We start from the raw sequence: 26,012 nt of genomic DNA, 5'->3' as shown, positions 1-26,012 counted from the left end.
TCACATGGCCGTATGACTTTAGTGGCACTGCAGTTTCTTTATGTATTGCTCACGGGATGCAGAAAAGGTTTGCCTTTGTTGTTTAGCAATTTGGTACATTTGTAATTGACCCAAATTTTTGTTTATATTTTGCTTAAAGCAAATTTTTATGTTGCGTCATATACAGTATATCAAAACATATTTTCATACATTGCCCCTTAAAATTTTGTATTTCTTGTCCATCCTTTCAGAATACATTTCTTTCATTATTGGGGCATCTTGGTGTGATGAGATCACATACTACCAAAACACATTTATTCCCCATCCATTGTCATGCTTGGTGGCACCCCTCTCGTTTGCAAGCATGGCAGCTGATGTGTTGCTTTCTGCTGAAAATGCGTAACACTGGAAGCATTATCACTGTTTATTTTTCACAAGTTATACATTTTAATAACTTTTATGATTATTTTGAGTAGTGGTCACAGTGGTAAGACTACTAACTCTGGGCTTCTCAGATGCAAAGTTAGGTGCTGCCTTTTACATGGACATTGAAAAGGAGGAGAAAGAAGAACTCGGCCATCTCAAGAGGATGTTTGAGCTTGGTGTCCTCTCCACATCAGGATCAGCTGCTGTTTGACTTCACTGTGGTGGCATTTTGTGATCCCACATCTGCCAATATACTGATCTTCAGCAACTTTGATTTTGCTTGTACCCCGCTATTCTTTACATGTGCTGCCTGCCTGTGAACACAGTGAACAGTCATGCTGAGCCATAATCATCTATCAGTATTCAGCTTTGTACAGTGGTAGAAGGAGGCCATATGACAGTAATCAGCAGTCTAGATTTCTGTATGTCATTTTTCATACATTCTTGACAATACTTTTGCAAAAAATACTTTTCCTGTTGATCCAAAGTTTCTTGTTTTTCTGAACAGATCCTAATAAACCAGTCAAATATATTAGATGGAAGTGGATTGCCAGGAGAGTACGAAGATATGGAGCCATCCGGAGACAACGATTTTCCTGTAGATCAAATTGACTCTTATCTCGGCTCAGTGAAGAAAGTGCCTCAAAAAATTTGGGTAAGCTATTACTTTCAGTCCCTCTCACAGTGAGAATATGTGGAAGAAGATGAGGAGGAAGAAGCATAGCACAGCACTTTTTCCTGCACATCTTGGTTGTGAAAAAGCTCCTTTTCATTATTTTGTTTAAGTGTTGCAGGAATATGTATAATTTGTGATCACACACGTTGAGATTTACACAGAGCCAAGCCAACAACACAAAATGGTTATAATACAAAAGTAATATTCTTGAGTATAAATATTTTCTATAAGTGTTGCCCTTCTGTTGGGGCACAATGATGACTTGCTCTTTGTGCAGATCTGTATTGTGGACATTGTAGTACATCATTTCATATGATCAGCCAATACACTTAATAAGATGCACATACAAGAAAAGACAGAATATTTCTGAAGGTCTTCTGTAATTCTGGCTTTTAGAGAGCTGAAAAAGAGTGATGTTTATGTTCTGTCATGGACAATTTAAGCTTCAACACTAAAATCACATCTTAGCTTTACATATTTTCTCTTTTTTTGATTGCTTTTATGTATACTGTATAATTTGTGCTCTTGAATCCTAAGCGTGCCCATAAAACCTCCACAGGGAAATATCCAGGAGGCATCAGTATCAGATGCTCCAATGACTTTAATTTGCTCCTCTTGATGCGGAGGGTCAGTGGCTCTACCTATCTCTCCTATCTCCAAGAGAGAACCCAAACACCCTACAGGGAAAGCTTGTTTCAGTCACTTGCACCCGGGATCTCATTCTTTCAATCATTACCCAATGCTCATGACCATTGGTGAGGGTAGGGACGTACATCAAATGGTAAAATCGAAAGGTTTGTCTTATACATCAAGTGAAAGATTTGGTGTAATGTCATAACATTCACAGTCATATCTTCCATTGTGGGGAGTTGGCAAACCACAGCAAGCTGCAGCTGGGGCGCTGGGAAGTCTTGTTCATCTGAGCAACTGCACGCTTGCACTACTATTTCAGAGACTGAGATTTAAATCCTGCCCCAGTTTCATTTGTATTTACATGTACTCACCATGTTCATGTGATTTTTCTCCAGGTACTTTGATTTTCTCCTTCATTCTAAAGATGAGTAGATTAGCTTAACTGACGATTATAACTCCATTTTGAGTAAGTGTGGCTGTGTGCTTGAGAGTGTCCCATTCTCACCCTGGTATGGCTGGGAGTAACTCTGCCTCCCTGGGCTCCTGTAATGGAAAAAAGTAAACTAAGAAAATTAAGAGATGAACACTTACTTTAGAAAATGAATTTATTTGCTGTGTTCAGGCAGTACATTGAAATTGTTAAGAGTAATACAAATGGGTTGTATCCATTTCCCAAAATTGCTTATTTGAGTCAGTATCTTAGGGAGCAGGAAAGAAAAATATATTTATAAAGTGACTTTATTCTATATACAGCAATATATAAAAGTGTGAAATACTGAATGTAGTGCTGTACAGAGAGTCTACCTCTTAAAGGATGACACTAGGGAACTCCAAGTTAATTGCTGCTTTTGGGAGATTTTAAAAATATATTTAAATATTATAAACAAAACACCTAAGTATCTAAATATTTTTCAGATTGCATCTTTAGCTGACATACCATATATACTTGCGTATAAGTCAGGTTTTGAAACCTGAAAAATCGATCATAAAATCAGACCCCGACTTATACGCCTGTTTATAAATGCGACACTTCATTTTTTTTTTTTTACATCTTCTTGCCTCCTCCGATCTCACATCAGTTTCTCAGACACATCGAATTTTGTTGCAGCAGCGCAGTTACCAATTTCTTTCGCCACTTCAACGACTTTTAACTTAAAACCAGCTTCATATTTAATTCTGAACAAACGCTCCATCGTAGATAAGGGATGCTCTTATGATAAAGGTGTATGAGCGTGTGAGATACAAAAAACACAAAACAGTGCAAACGTCTCTTCGGAATAGTTCAGGTATTACCGTATGGTCACATAGGCACAATACATAGAAAAAAAAAAAGGCAGTGTGCTCCGTGGTTACTCTCTCTGGTGGGCTTTAGTATATCATAATCTCTTGGACCAATAGAGTGAGTTTTCCGCATTCGACTTATTGTTTTACTTTTGTTATTATTTTTAACATTGTTTTGGTGATGCCACACCATTTTGTGTTTTTTGTGTTACCATACAGATTATCCATGTTGACAGCAGCTCCCCATTTTTAATAAATGGTGGGCAGAAGTTGCAAAAAGTGACATCATTGTGCAGCGAGAGTTGAGGTGGTGGCGCACTAACAAACAGCAAAGTTTGTGGATGTGAAATAAAATGAACTGTTATTGTAGTTTAGTGAAGTTAAATGATTTTTAGGTGTCTGTGACCTTGATGTTTTGGGTATCGTTTTGGACTTTTTTTGGTTATTCTTCATTTGTTAGTTTTTGTAGCAAACGGAAGTACCTCTCAAACACATGTAGCTGCTGTGGTCTGTGTATACATGTGTGTGTCTCCTCTGTCACCGCACTCGTTACAGCGTACAAATCAATTATTAAGCTTCAGTTTCTTTGTGCTACTGAGCTCCTAAATAGATAACAGCAGTTTTAGCTTTTTATTTCCTTCTAGTGTCAAGTCTTTAATTCTGTTTCTTTTGGTCTCTCCCTAAAACCTGACATTACTTTAGTACACAGACTGAAGGAATTAGTTCTGGGTGTTTTATAAAGAAACCCTGTTTGTGTAGCATTTGCAGTGCAGGATTTCACTGCTATGCACTACAAATTTTATAACGGGTTGTCCCCAGACATGTATGCTCATTTGAGAATCACATCTGGTACCTCGAGACTATAGAATTATAGTTGCTATGCACCTGTGTCTGAGGGGGATTGCACTGTTGAATATCAATATGGCCCTGTGCCTCAAGGAGAGCTTGCCCAGTTCGTGCTTTTCTACTTATGTATAAATTGATAGCACTGTCATGCTTCACTTCATGTAGGCTGCATTAGAAAATCACTTCCAATGACAACAAATTAGCCCAGAACTACCTGTCTCGCTTCCAGATGAAACTTTCAGCACTGCTAGGCTTTTGCATTATTAGAGGTTCTTACTAGTATATGTGTGTCCTTCTAAAGTGGATGGTCACTGAAGCTGTCTCATTCTCCCTGGCCTTGTGCCACAATGGCTTGATGAGCATAGATTAAGATAATGAACTGAGTATGCGTTTCTCCTAAACTTTGCCGTCTCTGCTTGCTCCCTCCTTGCTCTCACCTTCTACTTTACTCCCAAGTGCTCTTAAAACTGTGTTTTTAAATCCGTGAAGTTGTAATCTCATCGGCCATTCATCACGTCCTCCTTCCACTTGTCAGTACATGCTGGTCCACATCATACACACCATTAGAAGCAGCAGATGATGTTATTTCTTACATCAGCTTTAATCACTCGCATTCAAGTGTTGCTCCTGTGTAGATAAAGTATAGCAAAAAAATCCATCTGAGGGATTTCGGGGAACAAAATCCTTTTAACAGAAATCAAATTTCAGATTAATTTTCCTGTCTTGTGTGGTGTTTTAGTAAAAACAACTAAAATCCACCTCTGCAAACACTGCCTTTATATACTAATGCCAATCGTATAGGGATTTCAACTTGCTTTATAATATATAATTTAGTAAATGAAATAAACAAAGGATTCTGAAAAATGCTGAACTGACAGCTGTTTGCACATCTGTCACCCAAAGTCTAATTCTGCCATTTCTTTTTTTAATTCTTTAATGGTGTGTTCTTAATGTATTTTTACATTTGATACACACTTGTGTTACTGTAGGAATGGACAAAGGAACGTAACATTCCATCCAACGTCAGTTTTGTGCCTCACCTTCTAAATCAGAGTAAAATGTGAGGTGCTATTTTTTTGAAGTTTGTTTCATCCAAAAGAAACTAATCCTGAAAACATGTAAGGAATGCACTGTTTGGTGGCAGTTTGTTTGTTAGTCGTGGCTCTCAGTGCTCATTGGCCGGAGCAGACTGGGTAGCCCAGTGGCTAAGGACTGCGAACCCTAAAAGAATTATTTAGTCTCTCCAGTGATTGATTGAAAGTCTATTAACAAATCACACCGATGTACTTGCGTTACGCTTGTAAAAATGATGCCTTGTTAACAAGCAATGATTTACCCTCAATGCCCAGAGTGACCTGGAGTTGTTGCTACTCCTTATGCTGTCAGGCCTAATGTGGAGAAGCAGAAAGGCAGCCCACCCAGCACAACTCCGTCAGAGTTTCTGTAACTGTCATTGTCTGCACTGCTGTTACCTGCGTGGGCAGCGTGGTCGTTACAGTCTAACAGGACTGCAAATTCAACACAACCTCTGTATTAGTAAAGCGCTTTGGGATGAAGAAAATGTGCTATATAATCTAAAGTTAGCTTTAGTGAACAATAAGTGAAACATGAAACTATACACAAACTCTCCCAGTAAATATTTTTGCAAGTTAAATTTTCAACATTTTTTTTTAGTAATGATTCATTTGGGCCGCTGGTTCTCCTCAGTGCCCACCCATTTTTCATTTATAACAGCACCAATTCAGCCTCACCACCTATCATAACCAGAATGTCTTTGGAATGTGGAAAGAAGTCAGAGAACCTGGAGAAAGGGAACTTGGACATTTGTTAAGAAAGAGAGACACGATGAGAAAATCAAATAAGGATGACAAACTGTACGGTGATGGTGACCAGGCTGGAAAGAAATCGGGGTGTCTGGACCTGTGATGTGGCAGCGCTAACCACTGCATCACTGGGCCGCCTGTCAATTGATTAATTTATTCTTTACTTTTCTCAGCCCATGAAATCCTCCCCACCTAAATGCTAAATTAAACAGAAGACTTTGTTTTACTTTTTTGTAATGTTGAGTATATGCGTGTGATTGCATTTCTTTTATTCTTGGTCTTAAGGACTGTAAAGTGTTTTCGTATTTAATGTACTCCTGCTGTTTTTTCTTTGAAGTTCAACTGCACATCTGGGGTACCACCTGAGAACAGTGGTCCGTCACGTCGACAAGGGCATGGAAGAAAACCAGTGAACAATGTCGTTTTCAACATGGACCTATACAACAACAGTCTCTTCCGCTATCCATCACAGAGCATTATTACTGTCATGGAGAACAACAAGATTTTTGTCGAGGTAAGTTTTCCCACAAAAAGATTTTAATTCATTCACACTTTATTCTCTCTGAATATTAGTTTTATAAGAAAATAATTCCATCCATGAATCATCATTTTCCAAGTCAGAATTATAGGTTTCCAAAATATCATTGGTGACTGGGCAGGAAACAGTGGTGGATGGGAGGTCAGTCCAATACAACGAAGGCTCCCACTGTGAATTTCCCCCTGGGATTAATAAAGTATCTATCTATCTATCTATCTATCTATCTATCTATCTATCTATCTATCTATCTATCTATCTATCTATCTATCTATCTATCTATCTATCTATCTATCTATCTATCTATCTATCTATCTATCTATCTATCTATCTATCTATCTATCACACTGCTCACTCGTACGTTCCAACAGGCCAGTGACACCCTGCATTTGTGCAAACCATTCTGCATGCACACGCTACACAGAAACAACTAATTCATGGTTTGGATTTTAGCATTCGTCATTAAATTACTATCTGCATTGTGGTGTAAGGAGGTAATGAAGATAATGTGCTACGGTGCTTGAAGTGGCTTTGGAGAATAAAGCAGAGAGGCCAGGCCAGCCAAAGATAAAGGAAAATGAGAAAAAAAAACACAAATGTTGCAGTCTGGAAAAGAATAAGTAATTTATATATTGTGAGATTCCAATTAACAACACAAAATGAGTAGCAATTAAAACTCAATTTGGAGTGTGGGCTTTGGCTAGAAAAATTCACTTTACGTAGACCTAGCAACATTACCTGTCAAAGACAGAAAATATTTTAAAATATTTGATATCTGTTGCCTTGCGCTTACCCTCAGCATTCGTCCCACTCCTTCCTTCGCTTGCCCAGCACTTCTTGCAATTGCATTCCTGGAAATGATATTCAAATATTGCGCTGTTTTAATTGTCATACGTGCTTCATTTAGCTGTAAGTCTCTGTTAATTGAATGTTCATTCGCTCAGTTTTTCAGTCCCTGATTCTGTCATCTCAAGGCGCCTTGCTCACCTCCTGCCCGCTTTTGACTACCACCAGTGGTAGAGGGGCTGTAATAACATCATTTGTATCCTTGCAGATACTTTCCGTCTTTAAAGGCCCATTTCGGTGTTTCTGTTATTTATGCCTTTGTAACCTTTTGAAGAATATAGGATTCAAGAATGCATTTTATAGATGTGGTGCTATAGAAGGGCTAAAATCTCAGGGTCAGTTTCCAGCTAGGCATTTCTTTCATTTACGTGAGCGCTGATGTCATGTAGACCGACACCTCCAACGAGGGTAGGAAGCTGCGTTTGGACCAAAGGTTAACACACTGCCCACGTCCTGCTTTCTATTTGATGTCAAGTTAGACTTCAGATCACTGCAAACCTCAGTGGGATGGGAGTAATAAAAAATTGAATTATGGATCAATTGGATTTCCACACTGAATCATTCATCCTTCCATTCCGTTATGTTTCTGACCATTTAATTCAACATTAGCAGAAGAGGAGGCTTTAGCTCGTATCATATCTAAATGAAATTCTAATAAAATAATCAATAATATAAATTTCAGTTAAACAATGAGATATCTAGTAGAGCCTTTTTCCTTACGAATTATCCTGTAAGAATGGTAACGTTATGTGGCCAATTGCTTCTTTAACTAATTTCTTTGCATGTAGCTCCCATTTATTTAGGTTCTTAGTAAAAAAAAACTATTTAATGCTTTCAAGGCTGCATTCCAGTTGTGGCCTAAGGGGCAGAATATTAGTTTAAATTGTCCATGGTCAAAAAATGAATTATCAGTATAGAAAACTGATATTCCTCTCTCCTTTTATAGTATACTGTAGTTAAAAGAATTGTACTTGCACTGGTAAGATACCTACTTGCCAGCAATGTCAAAAATGCTCTTTCTTTATGCATGTTGAAGCAGCTTCCTCCTCTCATACTCTCACAAACTGAGGAAACTACCGTATATTATTCCTCTACAACCAGGGCCTCTGTGATATATGATGGTGCTTCTGCCCCCTAGTGCCACCCATTTGCACACACCAGTATGTACAGGGGCTCTCCTCTTACTAGAATGTTATTTTTGTTTATAATGAGAGACATTTCCTCTTTAGCAACCCCCCGCCCCAGCCTCTCTTGGCCAGCCGGCAACTTTCAGAAATACGCACGCACTCATTTGTCCATTCGTGGCATTTCAGCGCTGCCAATAGACTGTATAAAGCAAAACTGGGATATGTTTAAGATAAATATTAACTTGGAGAATGCTAACGTCTGTCTGAAAATGCTTAAAAATGGTTTGGAAAACTGGCTCTTCAGTGTTTTAAAAAAGTTCTAATTATGCATTGCAATATTAAACTTCTTCAGCCAAGTAGCCTTTTCTCATACTTTATAGATGTTAGTTTTCTCAGAAGATTTTCTCAGAAAATGTTGAACTGTATGCTTACTTTTAAAAAATTTTAACAGATTATTCTTTATCATTCAAATATACAGTATATATATATATATATATATATATATATATATATATATAATATACTCTTCATTATATTGCAGAAATTAAAACAAACTACTTTAAAATTCCATAACTTTGAACTAGGACAGCTCAGGATAAACAGAAAGCAATCTAGATAATGAGCAGGCTTTTGACACAGCAGATTTGTGGGCCCTCAGTTGTCCCTCTGTTTGTATTTGCAGCAGGCTGGGAGTTTTGTCAGTTATCCCAGGTTTCCCATTAGGGGGCTGAACTGTTCTCGCTAACGAGTTATGTGAATTTACTTGGAGTCTCTGAGTCCTGGAAAGCTATAGTGACTGCTAGTTTTCATTTCAGAATAGTTTTTTTATGATGACATGCAAACTAATAATAAAAATTCACATTCTCAAATCGACGTAATCCAATTTCTGGTTGCCGGGGAACCGTAAAGGTTAACAGAGCTACCTAGGAGTAGGTGTGTGGTCTGTAGTGGTAAAAAGTAGTAGAATATCATAAATGAATGTTTGCTAGATAAATCCAATACAGATAGATCCATTGTTGAATCCTCCTTAAAACAGATAAGTAGAGGAGAAGAGATTAAACAAAGGGCAGAAATATGATAACCAGATTAAGTGAAGATTAAAGAGTGGCAAAGTATTTGCTTAAATGGTGAGATAATTCCATTATCACCAATAATATACACTTTGCCAGCTACATTTGTGCTGATTGGGGAGGTGATAAGCATATTGTAACATGGCTAACTTTCACGGCCTTTCTTGCTTTAGCCTCATCATATGTTTTAAGAGATCTATTCAGTTATACGCGCTAATAACACTGAAAACGTGATGTCATATGGCGACAATAGAAGGAGAAAGAAAACATAATATTAAGGGCCTTTAAAGGGGGCAGGGAACAGCAACATGAGGCTGTGCACACGCCTTACAAATGTTGGCACAAACTCATAGCCTGCAGCAGACAGATGTGTAGCTTGTGGTTTTTGAAAAGGAAAATCGTATGGATAATAACACAAGGAAATGCCTTGTGGTTTAAGAAGGAAAGATCCTCTTAAAACACTAGAGTGACCAAACACGTAGTACAGGATTGTAATTCTTGGAACAGTGACTACTCTGACAATATTCTTTCACTTTGCACAGTGAAAAAAGTAATAAAAAAACATCATATTGTTGGATTTGGAACATGCATTTGGTCACTGGCTTTATGCACATGCTATTTAGGCTCTTTGACTCATGGCAGCACAATGGTTAGTGCTGCTCTGTTACAACTTCAGATTCCTGGATCAGAATAACAGCTCGACTGTCTCAGTGGAGTTTTTCCCAGTGCAGGTTTTGTGCCTTCAAATGACTTGTGACTTATCCAAGGTTGATTCCTGCCTGGTGTAAAGTGCCATAGGGATAGGCTTTTAGCCCTCTGTAACCAGAAGTCGGTTTTGAGAATGTAATTTTTATTACTAGTTTGCATGTTATCACAGATGATGCCATATCTCTTATACTTCATAACATCCTGGCACACCTGGATAGTAAAAGCTACTATGCCTCTTTAAAGACTTCACTCTTTAGCCATCGCCAAGCTTCTAGAATTAGAACATGATAAATTAGACTGGACTGCCAATACTGATGCGCTGTGCAAGAAAGGACAGAGCCGGTTATACTACCTTAGAAGGCTGGCGTCCTTCAACATCTGCAATAAGATGCTGCAGATGTTCTATCAGACAGTTGTGGTGAGTGCCCTTTTCTACGCAGTGGTATGCTGGGGAGGCAGCATTAAGAGGAAAGAAGCCTCACGCCTGGACAAACTGGTGAGGAAGGCAAGCTCTATTGTTGGCATGGAGCTGGACAGTTTAACATCTGTGGCAGAGCGAAGGGCGCTCAGCAGGCTCCTATCAATTATGGAGAATCCACTGCATCCACTTAATAGTATCATCTTCAGACAGAAGAGCAGCTTCAGCGACAGACTGCTGTCACTGTCCTGCTCCACTGACAGATTGAGGAGATCGTTCCTCCCCCAAACTATGCGACTCTTTAATTCCATCCGGGGGGGTAAACGTTAACATTTAACATTATACATAGTTATTGTCTGTTTTTTCACCTGCATTATTATCATTCTTTAATTTAATATTATTTATTGTATCAGTATGCTGCTGCTGAAGAATGTGAATTTCCCATTGGGATTAATAAAGTATCTATCTATCTATCTATCTATCTATCTATCTATCTATCTATCTATCTATCTATCTATCTATCTATCTATCTAGTGACACTCTCTACTGCTGGATTCTGAAAACTTCCTTAGTGGCGTCTCTCAGCATGTACAGATTGGCCACATCACTTTTTCCACACTGGTCCTCAACACAGCCATCCTTCCACGAAGTGTGCTAAGGTCCCCTGGTGTACTCCATATTCACCAAGGATTGCATGGCCAAACAAAGTTGTAAATTCAGTGATAATTTTTTTTGAAAACTCCACCATTGATGGTCTGATCGCCTACAGAAAAGAGATTCAATTTTTATCACAGTCATGCCAGAGTAACAAACTCACCTTTAATGTCAGCAGAACCAGGGAGCTGGTCATAGACTTGAGGAAGAAGAGGGCAGACCACAAAAGCTGTGAGCATGGCAAGCATCTTTAACAGTTTGGATTCACCATCACTGATTACCTTAAGTTGGCAAAACACACCTCAGTTATAATCATGAAGGTTTACCAATGGATGTACTTTCTGTGATATCTGAAGAAGGCCAGAATATCTCCATCTGTGTTCGCCAATGTCTACAGGAGCACAGCAGGGTCCGTCCTTACTGGTGGCAGTATGTCCCGGTACAGCACCTGCTCAACTCAAGACAGTAACACTTCGCAGGGTAGTGAAGTAGGCAGAGAACAGTCACACAGCTCCCTTCTGTTCATGACATACTGTATGTAATGGTCACTGCCCAGTACTATTAAAGGCCTGCACAGATACGTCCATTTAGGAAAATGGAACAGAACCATTAGCAGTTGCACCACTAGGTTCAGATTCAGGGCCTTTTTTATCTACAGGTTATAAAGTTAGTCAACAGACACTTGTACTGACAACAGCATAATCATTTTCTTACATACATATTTATATATATATGTATAGGAATAAAGGTTAAAGGTCATTGCCACACTGAAAAAGAAAGAAGGTTAAAGACACGTATCATCTATGTGGCCTTCATCAGGTGCTCAACCTTATTCACACGTGTCAAATTCACGGTATGATGTTGTATTCGCTGTCTTTTTGTCTTTTCTCTCTCTTGTCGGCTTTGCACTACTGTCACTAGTCCAGTAGAGACATTCAAGTATGACTTTCTGTGTACGCATAGCAATAAACCCGAGTGTTGGGGAATACAGAATTGCCTCTTTTTGTTTAGTATAAGTCTGGAAAATGCCTCAGAGCAACATTCACTGTTTCTACTTATTAGTTCTATTACGTTGTTGAAGTCCCTTGCTAAGAAAAAGACGGCTTGGCTCCATTTAGCCTTTCTTGCCCCTTCACATTTAGTATCTCAGTGGCTCTATTGTAAAGAAAATAACCCCCACTTGTTCTCCATAAATGTTTCATTCCTTCAAAAGTGCATTTTGACATTTAAATTATCTGCAGAGTCATCCAAGAAGCATAGCCAAAAGCGCCATATATCCCCGTGATTTTTTTTTTTTACTCTTATTACAATGAAGAGTTTAAAGGTCTGGTTTAAATCACAGAAATACCACAGATGATACATAAGCCAAAACACTAGCTTGGCATTCACAAAAGATACTTGCACACATGATGAATCTGTTTATGGGCAACTTGGAGGGCTGTTTAAAGAATGTATTTCAGGGTCCTGATAAGAAGTAACATTTAGAAACTGTAGCAGGGAACAGATATTCTATTTCAGAAGAAAAAACTAAGAAGAGGACAATTTAGAGAATCTTGCCAGAATTACTGGACTGAGCTTTCCAGTACTGTGTACATAGCATGATGAAGATCAGTGGGAATCTGAATCTAGTTTATTCAAAGATGTACAAATCCTGTGCTTTTTCTCCTCTTTCTGTCCTGGTCTAGTCTAGAAGTGCCTGACTTCATTTAATAGAAGTAAACTCATTCTTTGAACAGCACCAGTTAGTTTAACTTCATTAGAAATGAATGAATGAATGCAGGACAGCACAGAGAAGGGGCCATCTGAAGCCTTTAAATGTCCACAGCACATGCCAGACCCGCTCTAGGGATGCTATAAGTGGATGCTGTTCTATTAGTCGTGTCATTTCACCGGTAAACTTGGCAGTCATAGCTTGTCAATCTGCTTGTTGTGAAGTTAAGGAGAGCAGATTATAAAATGCACCGTATTATGTGAAGATGATTGAAAAGATATTTTGGAAGACTTCATAAACAAAGGTGATTTTTGGTAAATCTTCTTAGGAGAGAATGTGACAGTGAAAAGATAAATAGGTCATCTCAAAGAAGGCAAATCATTTTTTTCTTTTTATAATATCAGAAATGAAAGTGTTAGTGTTGAAATGAGCAGACATTAACCACTAGTAACACTTTGTTGTTTTTTCCCCATTGCAGGTTTCCATAACCAAAGAAGAACAAGATTTAGGCTTTTTAATTCAAACCTGCTTCATCTCTCCAGACTCTAATCCAAGTATCTCATCAGACTACACCATCATTGAAAATGTTTGCCCAAAGGATGAGTCGATTGACTTGTACCCTCAGAACACAGACTTCCCTGTGCCACATACACAGACTGATAAAAAGAGGTTCAGCTTCATACTGAAGCCAAAATTCAATGTGTCCCTGCTCTTCCTGCATTGTGAGCTCACATTGTGTACCAAGAAGGAAGAGGAGAATTCACAACTGGTCAAGGTTAGTTGACATTTTATTTATTTAATAATCCCTGTTTTGCACTGAGCTGCCATTGACACTCACTCCTCAGTCGGGCTGGACTGTGCAGTGATATCTGCCTGCCTGCCTTTACTTTAAGAGTAACAGTATTTTTATTTCCGGAAAATCCACTCATGCTTGACAGAGAGGCACACACAATCCAGACTGAGTCCTGCTTACTCAATAGCGATCCTGACGCTTCACTTGCTTCTCACCTTCACTACTTTGTGGCTTTTCAATGGCAGTTGGTGAAATTGCACCCGTGAATTGACCTTCTGCTTGCTGAAGCATGTCAGGTATCCACAAACAAGAGGCATATTTTCCACCTGATGTATTTCCAGTCACTCTTCTTTAATTTTTAATCTACGATTGTACGCCTTTCTCAAACCAAACTCTGCAATGCTGACGCCTTGTGAAACACCATAGGAAACAATGAATGGGACTTGTGTCCAATGAATGGGAGAAGGGGTCTTCAATTGTACATCTCCATCTTGTTTGTGTGTGCCTTTCTGTCATGCACTAAAAGTCAGTCAGTCAGTCATTACCCAACCCGCTATATCCTAACTGCAGGGTCAGGGGGGGGTCTGCTGGAGCCAATCCCAGCCAGCACAGGGCACAAGGCAGGAACAAACCCCGGGCAGGGTGCCAACCCACCGCAGGGCACACACACACTAGGAACAATTTAGGATTGCCAATGCACCTAACCTGCATGTCTTTGGACTGTGGGAGGAAATCCACGCCGACACAGGGAGAACAAACTCCACACAGGGACGACACGGGAAGTGAATCCAGGTCTCCATTACTGCGAGGCAGCAGTGCTACCACTGCGCCACTAAAAGATTTTCCAGAAATGCTTTAACAATATTTTAGCAAAAATACATGTGCTTTGGTAGCAGTGAGCACTGAAATAGACGCCTGGCTTTTGAAGAGTTTATTTTTATCGACATTTTCATGTTGTTTGCTGTTGTTCAAGCCCATTATATCAAGAATGTTATTTTCTCAGCTCTCCGGGTGGTTTGTCTTGTAGTGGGTGCGCCAACAAAGCATGAAATTAAAGCATTTTCTCAGCCATCACTACAAACAATGTGAGTAAAGAGACAGATGTATTAATTATCGTTTTCGGGTGTAGCATTCTTTCAATATAAAGTGTTTCAGCCCCAAAGGAGAATAGAAGAAGAAAAACACACAACATACTTCTTATATTTGACTGTGGTAGCGGACTACTAAAGAATGGTGTTGTGTACAGTACAAGGTACTAAGCAAAACTGAACTAAAACCACTTTAGGGAATAAATGCATTTTATCTGGTGCAGTACCATGAAAAGTGGCAATTGGCGAACTCGATATTTTATATGTTCTACTCTGACCTGCCTGTATTGTGTAAGTGTATCCTCATCTAGTAGGTTAGTTTAGGTAAAGATTTATGCAGAATATATAGTAATAATTACATTTCATGACGTTCAGATTTACAACATTGATACATGTTTTTATGTTTTTCATAGTAGATGTTATCACATCTTTATGCCAGAATTTGCCATGAGATTAAAGGAACCCTGAATCAACAGACAAAAATAAATGTCCGTACTTAATTTTATTCAGCTACTAAAGAAAGCTGATGTCCCTTGTGAAAAGTTAATGTCTCATTGCACTATCTGCCATCTTGAAGATCAGCTCCGGCTTAGTGATATTTGTGGATTGTTGAACATGAAGTCGTTGCTTTGGGCCCTGACACAGTATTTCAGTGCAGTTTAGGTCCGGGTTTAGACTGGGTTGTCGATACTCTCTGAATTCCTTTGACTTGTTTATATGTTTTGGATAACAGTCGTCCTGCATCACCCCAGTCTGATTCAGCTTCAGCTCCTGGATCGATGGCCCAGTATTCTCCTTTAGAACTTTTAACGCAGAGTGGACCTTATGGTTCTTTCAGTGATGGCAAGTTGTCCAGGTCTTATTGCTACTAAACACCCCAGATCATCCGCACATTGAGACATTCTTTTGTTTAGACTTGAGAATGAGTTCAATATTGCTGGAAATGCTCTTGCATGGTTTAAATTGTATGTTAAGGACCGACAGCACTGTTGTCATCGGTAAGTTTAGGTCTGACCCATCTTATTTGTTCCAGAGTGTCCCTCAGGGATCAGTTCTTGGCCCTCTGCTCTTTATCACTTGTGTGCTTCCTCTCAGTGCCATTCCATTATTAGATGGCAAGGTCTACAATTTCATTGTTATGCTGACAATACACACAGTTATTTACACACAGGGCTTATGGAAACATTACCTCCTTCTGCATTGGTTGCCTGTTTGACTGACTTCAAGCACTAATAAAACAGAGGCTTTAATTATTGCATCTCCAAACACTTTAAAGAATATAGACAATGTCAAAATCCCTGGCTTTATTACATCCTTGCCTGCACAGGATAAAAATCTTGGTGTTGTTCTGGATCCTACACTCTCCTCTGATCCACATATTAATAATATTATGAAGATTGCTTTTTTGCACCTAAAGCAAATTTCAAGGCTGCGTCCATTGCTTTCTGTTGCTCCAACTGAAACACTTATTCATGCTTTAGACAAGGTGAGGGACACCTGCAGACACCTAGATGTCCATAAAGCACACTTTGTAAGAAATTTTACATTTTCTTCTTAGTGAAATTTGGCTTGATGACCACCCCTGGGAAGACTGACTGCTGTCCCAAATATTCCTTGTTTGGACAGTATGGCTACAGCATGTGTGTGGTTTAGCCAAGACCCAGCCCTTTGCAAACATTTTCAGCAAAATACTCTTAAGAGTTTTTCTGAAAATTCTTTTGAGGATTGTACGATGTCCTCTTAGAACCTTTCTACTAACAGCTTGACTCTGACGCTCCTGATTAAAGTTAGTTGGATTTAATGGTGGTAATTCATATGATGCATGTTCCACAGTGGTACAGTATATGGTGGAATTAATTAAATATTCTTCAAGGCTGGCAGGAGCTTCACATATTCACAAAATAAAACTCATAACTTCAATAAAAACACATCTGACTAGTCTGTCACTCTTAACTAAAAATATAAGCTTAACTCCTTTCTGAAGAAATATAGTTTAAAAGATTGTGCTGGTATAGAAGCACGTCTCTAAAAGCAGTTGCTTGATCTTGTTTTCATTGTTATTTTGATGGCATTGTGAAACAGCCATGCCAGAGTGGCTTTCATTAAATGTTTTTTGCACCCTGAGGAGAGGTCTTGACAGCACACAGCACAGAAGAGGCTCAGTTTTCTCTGAACGTTGACGTTTTCTGGCATCTCCTCCATTGGCTCTAATTGCCTTCAGCTGTTTTTCAGTTCTTTCCTTAAACCTCATGATTTAAACCATAATATTCATATTGATCCTCTTTGGAAAACTGCCAGATAAAATGTAACATTACTTGAACAGGATTTCATAGTTTATTTGAAAAACAATGATGTGTGCTTTGGGGTGCAATATCTTGTATTTTTAAATTCAGACTGCGGGTGTCAGAAGTACAGGATTCTAAATGCTGTACAAGGAGAAAGTTGTATCTAGGCTAAAACGTTAAAAAAACAAATAAATAAAGCTGTAACTTTGACTATAACATAATATTCTCAAACCTGCTCCAGTTGAGGTTGTGGGGGCCTAAGCCAGCAGCGTCAGACACAAGGCAGGACAGAGCCCACCTACACACACACACACACACACACACACACCTACCCACAAAGATCCCATTTGAAACCATCGTCTAACATGCAAGTCTTTGGCATTGAGTCTGGAAAACTGAAATACTAAGAGATAAAGTCGTGCAGAAATGCTTCTCGCTGCCAAAGAGCAGGATGGATGGATGATACTTTATTTGTCCTCAAGGGGAAATGTAAATTTTATAGAAGTTCAACCAAACCTTTAAAAATATATATTAATGGGCATACTGCATAATCTGATTTGTCTCTTTCAAAGTATTCCCCTCCTCTATTTATAAGGTGCTACCAATGTGTCTTGGAGTGTCCCATAGTGAATTTTCTATTGTTTGAAATCGGCAACCTTTCAGGATGGACTTCAATTTCAGGAACAAAAAATTTAAACAATCAAAAGTTCTGACATGTTTCAGAAAGTTTTCATCAACAGCATTTGAACAATCTAACAACTCCTAACTGACTGGGACACAGTTCGCTTTTTGCTCATCTGTCAAGTCATTTCGCTCCACCATGATGCATCAGCAATTTTTCCAGTCAGATTTGTGTGAAACAAACTTTTACTGATTCCTACTTCTTCAGCAACTTCACGAACAGTTAAGGCAACGGGTTTCATGAATCAAAGCACTCACTTTCTCAATTTGATCACTGTCTAGTTTTGGGAACATCTGCCCGATTTGCGCCATACCATTCGTACCACTGTGTGTGGCTTGTACAATCATCTCCATAAACTTGTTTCAACATCTGAAAAATCTCGGTAAAAGTTTTTGACAATTTCACACAGAATTTCATGGAAACACACTGCTCTTCAAGATCTTTCATATTTCAAATTGCAAAAAAATCTCAAAAGGCACACGAGACACAGGGTCCCTGTACTGCATGTATCTGATAACTGACTGATGTGGTGTGATCGAACAAGTCGAGATTTTAAAGGTCAAGGCCACCACTACACAACACCACTATTGTGAGTCTGCTATGATGGCTTATTGGTGCTCATTTAAGAAGTTTGGTTTCTTTTTGGATAGACCTCGCATATATCAATGGAAATAAGTGCAGGGCCTGCTTTCCTTCTGCTTCTAACTTGAGCTCTGTGAGAGCCCTTATTTTACTTGCTCCTGTTTCTAGTGTTTTCTTGTGTTTTGACCTAGTTCCGGTTTTATTGTAATCTGTTTCACTCTTCATTTTCTTAGATACCTTCACCTAATTGTTGCTGCTTGTTTTATGGCCCATTTTGGTCTGTTTTTTTAGACTCTTTGTCTAGCGTTATACTTTATAAGGGCCTGTTTTCTTGTGATTTTCACCTCCCTCCAGTTTTGGATACTCCTTTTTGGATTATGTAGCTGCATTTTACAAACCATGACTTACATCATGTCTTGCATTGTTAAGGCTCAGTCCTGGTATCACAGGGGGCTGCTAATGGACCATCGTTCTGAGAAGGTGAACATACTGGCTGAAGCAAATAGTAAATAGACTGTCACAAAACACAATTCTTGATCAATAGCAGAGCCAAGACCCAAACCCTAAAAATTATATACAATAATAAGTGACTGCTCCAACCTGTCTCTTTTTGGAGAATTGTGCATTTCTGTGTCACAAATCCCATTAAAAGGACGTTTTCTTGAGAACTGACTTTATTGTAAGGAGACAATCCTGTACACAGAGAGGAAATCATTACTGAATTAAGTAGATTCTAATAAGAAGTTGAGGAGCCAAGGAGCAGGCCACTAAGAAAAGAATATTTTTTTTCTTACAGTGCATCCCACCAGATGAAGCTTGTATCTCTGTTAACTTTGGGATGATAATGAAAATGATGCAGTACAGAAAAACTTCCACAAAACCCCTGGTAATGGTGTCATCTATAGTGAAATCCACAGAAGGTATGTATCTGTAGGGAATCAACAAGAACAGATGCTGACATCTGGCCGTGAGAATCAATGAAGTAATTTGTTTGACAAATGTATTCCTTGGAAATTGTAACATTAATGAAAAAAGCTGAAATGAAACTTATCAAAATTGTGTTAACAGGCACATTTTCTGACCTTTAAACTATATATGCCATATATACTGAAATCAGATAAAATGCATATATGCCATATATAATGAGTATAACCTGAACCCCCACCCTTCCATTTTGTACTTTTAATAAAAGTAAGTAAGATTAGGTCATTTGAAGACAAAGCTTGTACCAAACGGTGTGTTTGACAGCAAGTTAAGCGATCAAATAAGATCCTGACAAGCTACTTTTGGAAAACAGGGAAGAACCTTTGTTAGTCTGAGCCTTCCATCCATTTTCAGAGCTCACTTTATCCATCAGAGGCTCAATGAAGCAGTCCATCTTTTGTTAAAACGCACAATCACAAGACACCTTGCAGGGCTAGAAAGATTACGGTAAACAGAAGCATAAAAAAGAAGAACTCGACAGAAACAAGAAATGAATCCGTGAGGAAGCCAAAGGCACCCTGAGTGCATGACACAGGATGCCAGCCTATAGCGGGGCACACTCATGTACAAACCACACTAACTCATACTTGCTCAGTGGTGGGGGGCCAGTCAACCTGTAACACGTCTTTGTGATGGATAGGAAGAAAACCACAAGGACACAAAAAGAAAGTGCAAATACCATTAATGAAAGTAAGAAATGAATGCTGGTCCCTGCTGCTATAAGAAAACTGTCTGTGGTGGCACCCATCTTACCATTTGAAGAAAATCAGTAAACAACTTTCTGTTACAGACTTTGTGTATGCATTCTTACAGTAAAGGCTGAGCACAGAAACCTGTCAGCAAAGCATCTTAGTAAAACAGAGAGTGCCATAAATTAGATACTACGTCATAGAAGAAGGGACCTTGGGAACTCCCCAACATGTGCTTACCTAACATTTTGATAAAAAACATTTTATACTCTATTAATGTACTGCTCAAAAAATTAAAGTAACACTTTTTATATAGCATCAAGTCAATGAAACTTCTGGGATATTGATCTGATCAGTTAAGTAGCAGAGGGGGTTGTTAATCAGATTCAGCTGCTTAGGTGTTGTAATGATATTAACAACATGTGCACTAGAGGGGCAGTAATGAGACGACCCCCAAAACAGGAAGGGTTTAACAGGTGGAGGTCACTGACATTTTTCCCTCCTCATCTTTTCTGACTGTTTTTTCACTAGTTTTGCATTTGGCTACGGTCAGTGTCACTACTGGTAGCATGAGGCGATACCCTGGACCCTACAGAGGTTGCACAGGTAGTCCAACTTCTCCAGGATGGCACATCAATATGTGCCGCTGCCAGAAGGTTTGCTGTGTCTAACAGCACAGTATCTAGGGCATGGAGGAGATTCCAGGAGACAGGCAGTTACTCTCGGAGAGATGGATAGGGCCATAGAAGGTCCTTAACCCATCAGCAGGACCCGTATCTGCACCTTTGGGTAAGGAGGAACAGGATCAGCACTGCCAGAGCTCTACAAAATGACCTCCAGTATGCCACTGGTGTGAATGTCTCTGACCAAACAATCAGAAACAGACTTCATGAGGGTGGCCTGAGGGACCGATGTGCTCACTGCCTGGTACCATGGAGCTCGATTGGCATTTGCCATAGAATACCAGAATTGGCAGGTCCACCACTGGCGCCCTGTGCTTTTCACAGATGAGAGCAGGTTCACCCTGAGCACATGTGACAAACGTGAAAGGGTTTGGAGAAGCAGTGGAGAACGTTATGCTGCCTGTAACATCGTTCAGTATGACCAGTTTAGTGGTGAGGCAGTGATGGTCTGGGGAAGCTATTCCATGGAGGGACGCACAGACCTCTACAGACTAGACAACGGCACCTTGACTGCCATTAGGTATCGGGATGAAATCCTTGGATCCACTGTCAGACCCTATGCTGGTGCAGTGGGTCCTGGGTTTCTCCTGGTGCATGATAATGCCCGGCCTCATGTGGCGAGAGTATGCAGGCAGTTCCTGGAGGATGAAGGAATTGATACCATTGACTGGCCCCCATGCTCACCTGACCTAAATCCAATAGAACACCTCTGAGACATTATGTTTCGGTCCATCTGACACCGCCAGGTTGCACCTCAGACTGTCCAGGAGCTCAGTGATGCCCTGGTCCAGCTGTGGGAGGAGATCCCCCAGGACACCATCGATGTTGTCAGGCATGGATACAAACACGTGGGGCCATACAAACTACCAAGTATGATTTTGAGTTGCTGCAATGAAATTTTGGCGAAATGGACTAGCCTGCTGAATCATTTTTTCACTTTGATTTTCGGGGTGTCTTTGAATTCAGCCCTCTGTAGGTTGATAATTTTCATTTCCATCTAATGATGTGACATCCTTTTGTTCCTAACACATTACCCAGTCCATATCAGTATAGATATCTGGCATGATTTGTTTTCCCATTGAGATCTGATGAGTTTTCAAAGTGTTCCTTTAATTTTTTTGAGCAGTTTATATTCAAGAACAAATCTTAAATCAAACAGGGCTTTATATTCACAAATTAATTCCACGTTTTTAAAAGTATTTCATGAAAGCAGAGAGCTGTGCCACCACTGAAGATTTTAGCAATTTGACAGAGAGGTGACAGCAGAACTCCTCAATCAAGTGTGGTTCTAGAAGGCACACAGATAGATGTTTTTAATTAAAATTCATCCTGTTATGTGCTGTACAAAATGGATTAAAGAGAAAGATGCATACTTAGATACATTCTGTAAATTGGAACTATCAGCTTGGCATCACGATTATCTATCTTATTCAACAGAATGGCCGTTAATCATTAGCCAAATGAAAAGAATGCAATTACAACTCCATAGCAGTGGTTATGTATTGCCATCCCAGCCTAAAAAATGTTTTGAGTTGATATCATTCCAAATTTGTGGCGTTCTGCTCCATATTAAATTTTTCACCATCTACATTTAAAGTTAATAAAGTTCATGGATGGAAGTAATAAAAAGGCCTTAAGCAAAAGCAAGTGGTTATAATAGAAAACAAAATCCTTGACGGATGATTTTAAATGAAAGCAGGCAAGAGAAACACATCCCTGGAGCCTTTAGTTGGCCGAACTCTAACATGTCGGTATGAATTTATTTATTTATTTATTTATTTTGGTGAATAAAGTACTCATTTGTTGACAGGACAAAAAAAAGGACTTTGTTTATTGCATTTGAGCGAATCATGTTTTTTTAAAGCTGATTCTGTTAAAGATATTCATGGTTGAACAATTCATTAAAATAACATAAAAAACCTAAGAATTAAATACTTAGTGAGTAATAAACACATGCTCGTTTATCATAGCCTGCACTCTTTTGCCATGCCAAAGATGTCCATGCTCTGGATCACCGTCAGGCCCATCTCACTTGTGATGTTCAAGGGTAGGTCTGTGAGCCACCAGTAATTTAGGGAGTGTAAATGAATCCAAAACAAAAGAAGGAGGAACGAGGAGCACTTGAGTAAGCATTCAGCAAGACCCTGAGGAGCGCGCATCCAGCCCTCTGATAATCAAGAAGCATTTAAAATAAAAACAACAACCTTGGCAATACTTTCCTCATCTGGCAGGGCAGGCCATCAAGCTTTATCAGAGTAGTTCATTTGGAGGCCATTGCGACTCAGTAATTTAGTATGTACTGATAAAGTTCAGCTTAGTATCCACAAAGCCATGGATCTAGATGTCAGGATTATTAAATGTTGAATTGTGTTATCTAATAGCCAGATTGTTTTGAATAACATTGTCATTTTTGTTTCAAAATATAATTTGTAGTTTGGAAGCTAACATTTTGTTTTTCTCTGTCTAACAGCTTCAACATCCTCCCTAACAGAAATCAAGACAAAGCTCATACAACTAAAAAACCTTGTGAGTATTTTCTATGGAAAGTCAATTTAGGATTTAAATTTGTGTTGTACGGCATGGTGGCGCAGTGGGTAGCGATGTTGCCTCACAGTTAGGAGACCCGGGTTCTCTTCCCGGGTCCTCCCTGCGTGGAGTTTGCATGTTCTCCCCGTGTCTGCGTGGGTTTCCTCCCACAGTCCAAAGACATTCAGGTTAGTGTGTGCTTGGTGTGTGTGCGTGTGTGTGTGTGTGTGCCCTGCGATGGGCTAGCGCCCTGCCTGGGGTTTGCTTCCTGCCTTGCGCCCTGTGTTGGCTGGGATTGGCTGCAGCAGACCCCCATGACCCTGTAGTTAGGATATAGCGGGTTGGATAATGGATGGATGGATTTGTGTTGTATAGTTAAGTACATCAGGGCCTTGATGTATGTGACGGATATAGTGTGTTCCTAGGCACTGAGCATAGCGGAAATCCATAGATAATCCCTGCATTGCATCTAAATGATTACAGATTTGGATCTGGCTTTGCCCATTAATGTGTACAGCATGCATATATACTGTATACACAGCTGTAATTGCAACTCACCCATATACAGTACAGTCATTTTGCTGGGGGACTACAGCAGAGGCAAGGCGCAGCACCTCTTAAAAGTCCAGTATAGCCACAGTAAGGCACCAGTAAATAAAATAATAATAAAATCCTCTCCCCACACCATTCAGGCAGTGCTGATGCAGCATAGGCCCCTCTTTGAATACGCTCTGCCAGTTTATGTTTTTTTAACAAAATGTAATGGTTTCTTCTTTTTTCTGCATTAAAGTATAATAAAAATAGAATAATGTAGAATATATAGAAATAGTTGTCCCTTCAGATTTTTCAGGTGGACCCCTAAAAAGGCCCAACACTGCTAAGAATGAACGATGCCTTTTTGTACCATTCTAACCTTTTCTGTACACAACAGGAGACGTTTGCACACCCATCTGATCTACACCACCCCTCTATGTTTGTGATAGTGCATTCAATCTGAATGTGACTGTTAATACTTTGTGATGAAGATGCTAAAATAAAACCGTTCTTTGTTTCACCAAGTTTTTTAAGCTTGAATTGTTGTCACTCCAGACTCAAATGATTCAAGGAAATTGGCTCTTTCATATGAATTGTAAAATCAACATTTGTTTTCAGCTTTGGTCTTGAGCAGCATGGTATATTAATTCAACAAATTGCTGTATAGCTTTATTTTGCACCTGAGGTCATATAAAGCGTGCATTGCCAATTACGTTGTATTGACAGTACATCCAAGTGGGCTGCAGACAGGACTTAGTGTCGAAGTTTGCACACAAAGATGGAGACAGGATTAAAACATTTCATTTAGGGGTTTTAAGCTGTCTTTAATATATACTGTAGTATATTTTATTTTGGGGTTACACCTCTGAAAATGTATTGCAGACTTTTCACGATAAAAGCAAAACATGGCCTTCCATTCTTAAAATAAGCTCAACTCAATATTATAAGTACATAAATAATCCTGTTAGTCTCACATGTAATATGCCCCTTCTGTTCCTTGTGGGTCAATTTCTTCTGGTTTCAGCACTTCGGCTTAAACTGTCAATTTGTGACCTAATTTCTGTTTAAAAAAGATAAAATTTTTCAGGCGGCAGAGATTAGTTTACAAATTAGAAACTATAAAGGTTGATTGATGTATGATGAATGTACGGTCATAAGTTCTTAATCAAGAACCTGAAATTCCTACCTGCACCTTTTAATTCTCTGGGATGATCTGGTGCCCTGTCCAGGACTGGTTACCGTCTTGTGCCCAATGCTGCCACAATAGCCTAATGCCTTCCGCACATTTGAGCTGAATTAAGTGGGTCTGAAAATGAAATTAAAAGTGATAAGGTCTTTTTTTTTAATTTCCTTTTGCAACAGTGTCTTGATTTTTGAAATAAAGTTCAGATGAGTAGTTACTGAGGCACCTTGCCCTTAATTCAGATGGCATCTGATATGCCATCAGTACACTCAGGCAGTGTTACAAAGAGTAGGTCTTTTTGGGTTAAAGCATAACATAAAACAAAAATGCCATTGTCACAAAGGTGGCAACAAAAAGCATCTGAAAAATATATTTTATTTCAAGAAAATAAAATGTGGAAAAAATGAAGGTACATTTCTGATTAAAGATTATCCTAGAAATTACAGATCAAGTATGCAAGTGCAATTCAACAAATCTGTAAATACAGGGACACAAACTTCTTCTTCTTCTTCGTCTTCCTGCTCCTCCCTTTTGGGGTCACCACAGCGGATCATCTTCTTCCATATCTTCCTATCCTCTACATCTTGTTCTGTTACTCCCACCACCTGCATGTCCTCTCTCACCACATCCATAAACCATCTCTTAGGCCTTCCTCTTTTCCTCTTCCCTGGCAGCACTATCCTTAGCATCCTTCTCCCAATATTGGCAAAAAAAAGTAAAATTGGCACGCCTAGTATACGGTCATGTGTCGACTTGCAGCGGTCATCTGGCCGTATGTCGGTCACAAAGTGCACAGGTCATTGCAGTTGAGGCTGTGTGGGCCTGGTGTGGGTCACTGGTATGCATACTTTAACTGCTCGTGTGGTGTACCACAAACTGATTTTCACGTCTCAGTGTTCGCATGCCAGTTTCATATAAGGCAGTGTTTCTCACCCACTGGGTTGTGCCGCTGGTGGGTCATAGGTTGTCGTGTGTGGTTGACAGGTGGGCTGTGGGTCATCCAAGTCATTGGCTACACAACTCAATATGTTTCCCCCATTTGTAACTGAGTTTGTTTCACCAAGGGGAACCCCCGATCACTCTCGTTTCACCAAGGAGGCAGTTTGCAACTGCTGCTAGTGGGTCGTCAGTGAATTTAAAAAAGGCAAAACTGGACCATAAAGGTTGAGACACACTGCAGGAAAGATGGCAGTACAGGCTGAATGTCTAAGAATTACCTACATGGAGCAGCACCGATCAAAACAAACCTT

General features: G+C 39.4%; 1 protein-coding gene across 2 annotated transcripts in view; it reads left to right on the top strand.

The window, feature by feature from the left end:
• The window catches only part of tgfbr3 (transforming growth factor, beta receptor III), a 241,412-nt gene that overhangs the window by 197,315 nt on the left and 18,085 nt on the right, over positions 1–26,012 (top strand). Inside the window, exons 11-15 of one of the 2 annotated variants that reach the window (XM_051932789.1) lie at positions 914–1,060; positions 6,002–6,178; positions 13,212–13,508; positions 18,960–19,083; positions 22,990–23,045. In XM_051932789.1, coding sequence (XP_051788749.1) covers positions 914–1,060; positions 6,002–6,178; positions 13,212–13,508; positions 18,960–19,083; positions 22,990–23,045 — 801 coding nt within the window. Of the gene's footprint in view, positions 1–913; positions 1,061–6,001; positions 6,179–13,211; positions 13,509–18,959; positions 19,092–22,989; positions 23,046–26,012 lie in introns of both variants that reach the window. The other variant, XM_051932788.1, reaches the window with a different exon arrangement.

This window comes from Erpetoichthys calabaricus, chromosome 10 (assembly GCF_900747795.2).
Source record: "Erpetoichthys calabaricus chromosome 10, fErpCal1.3, whole genome shotgun sequence".
NCBI classification, from domain to species: domain Eukaryota; kingdom Metazoa; phylum Chordata; class Cladistia; order Polypteriformes; family Polypteridae; genus Erpetoichthys; species Erpetoichthys calabaricus.
The sequence above is the reverse complement of the archived record's forward strand: the minus strand, read 5'-3'. Positions and strand labels throughout refer to the sequence as shown.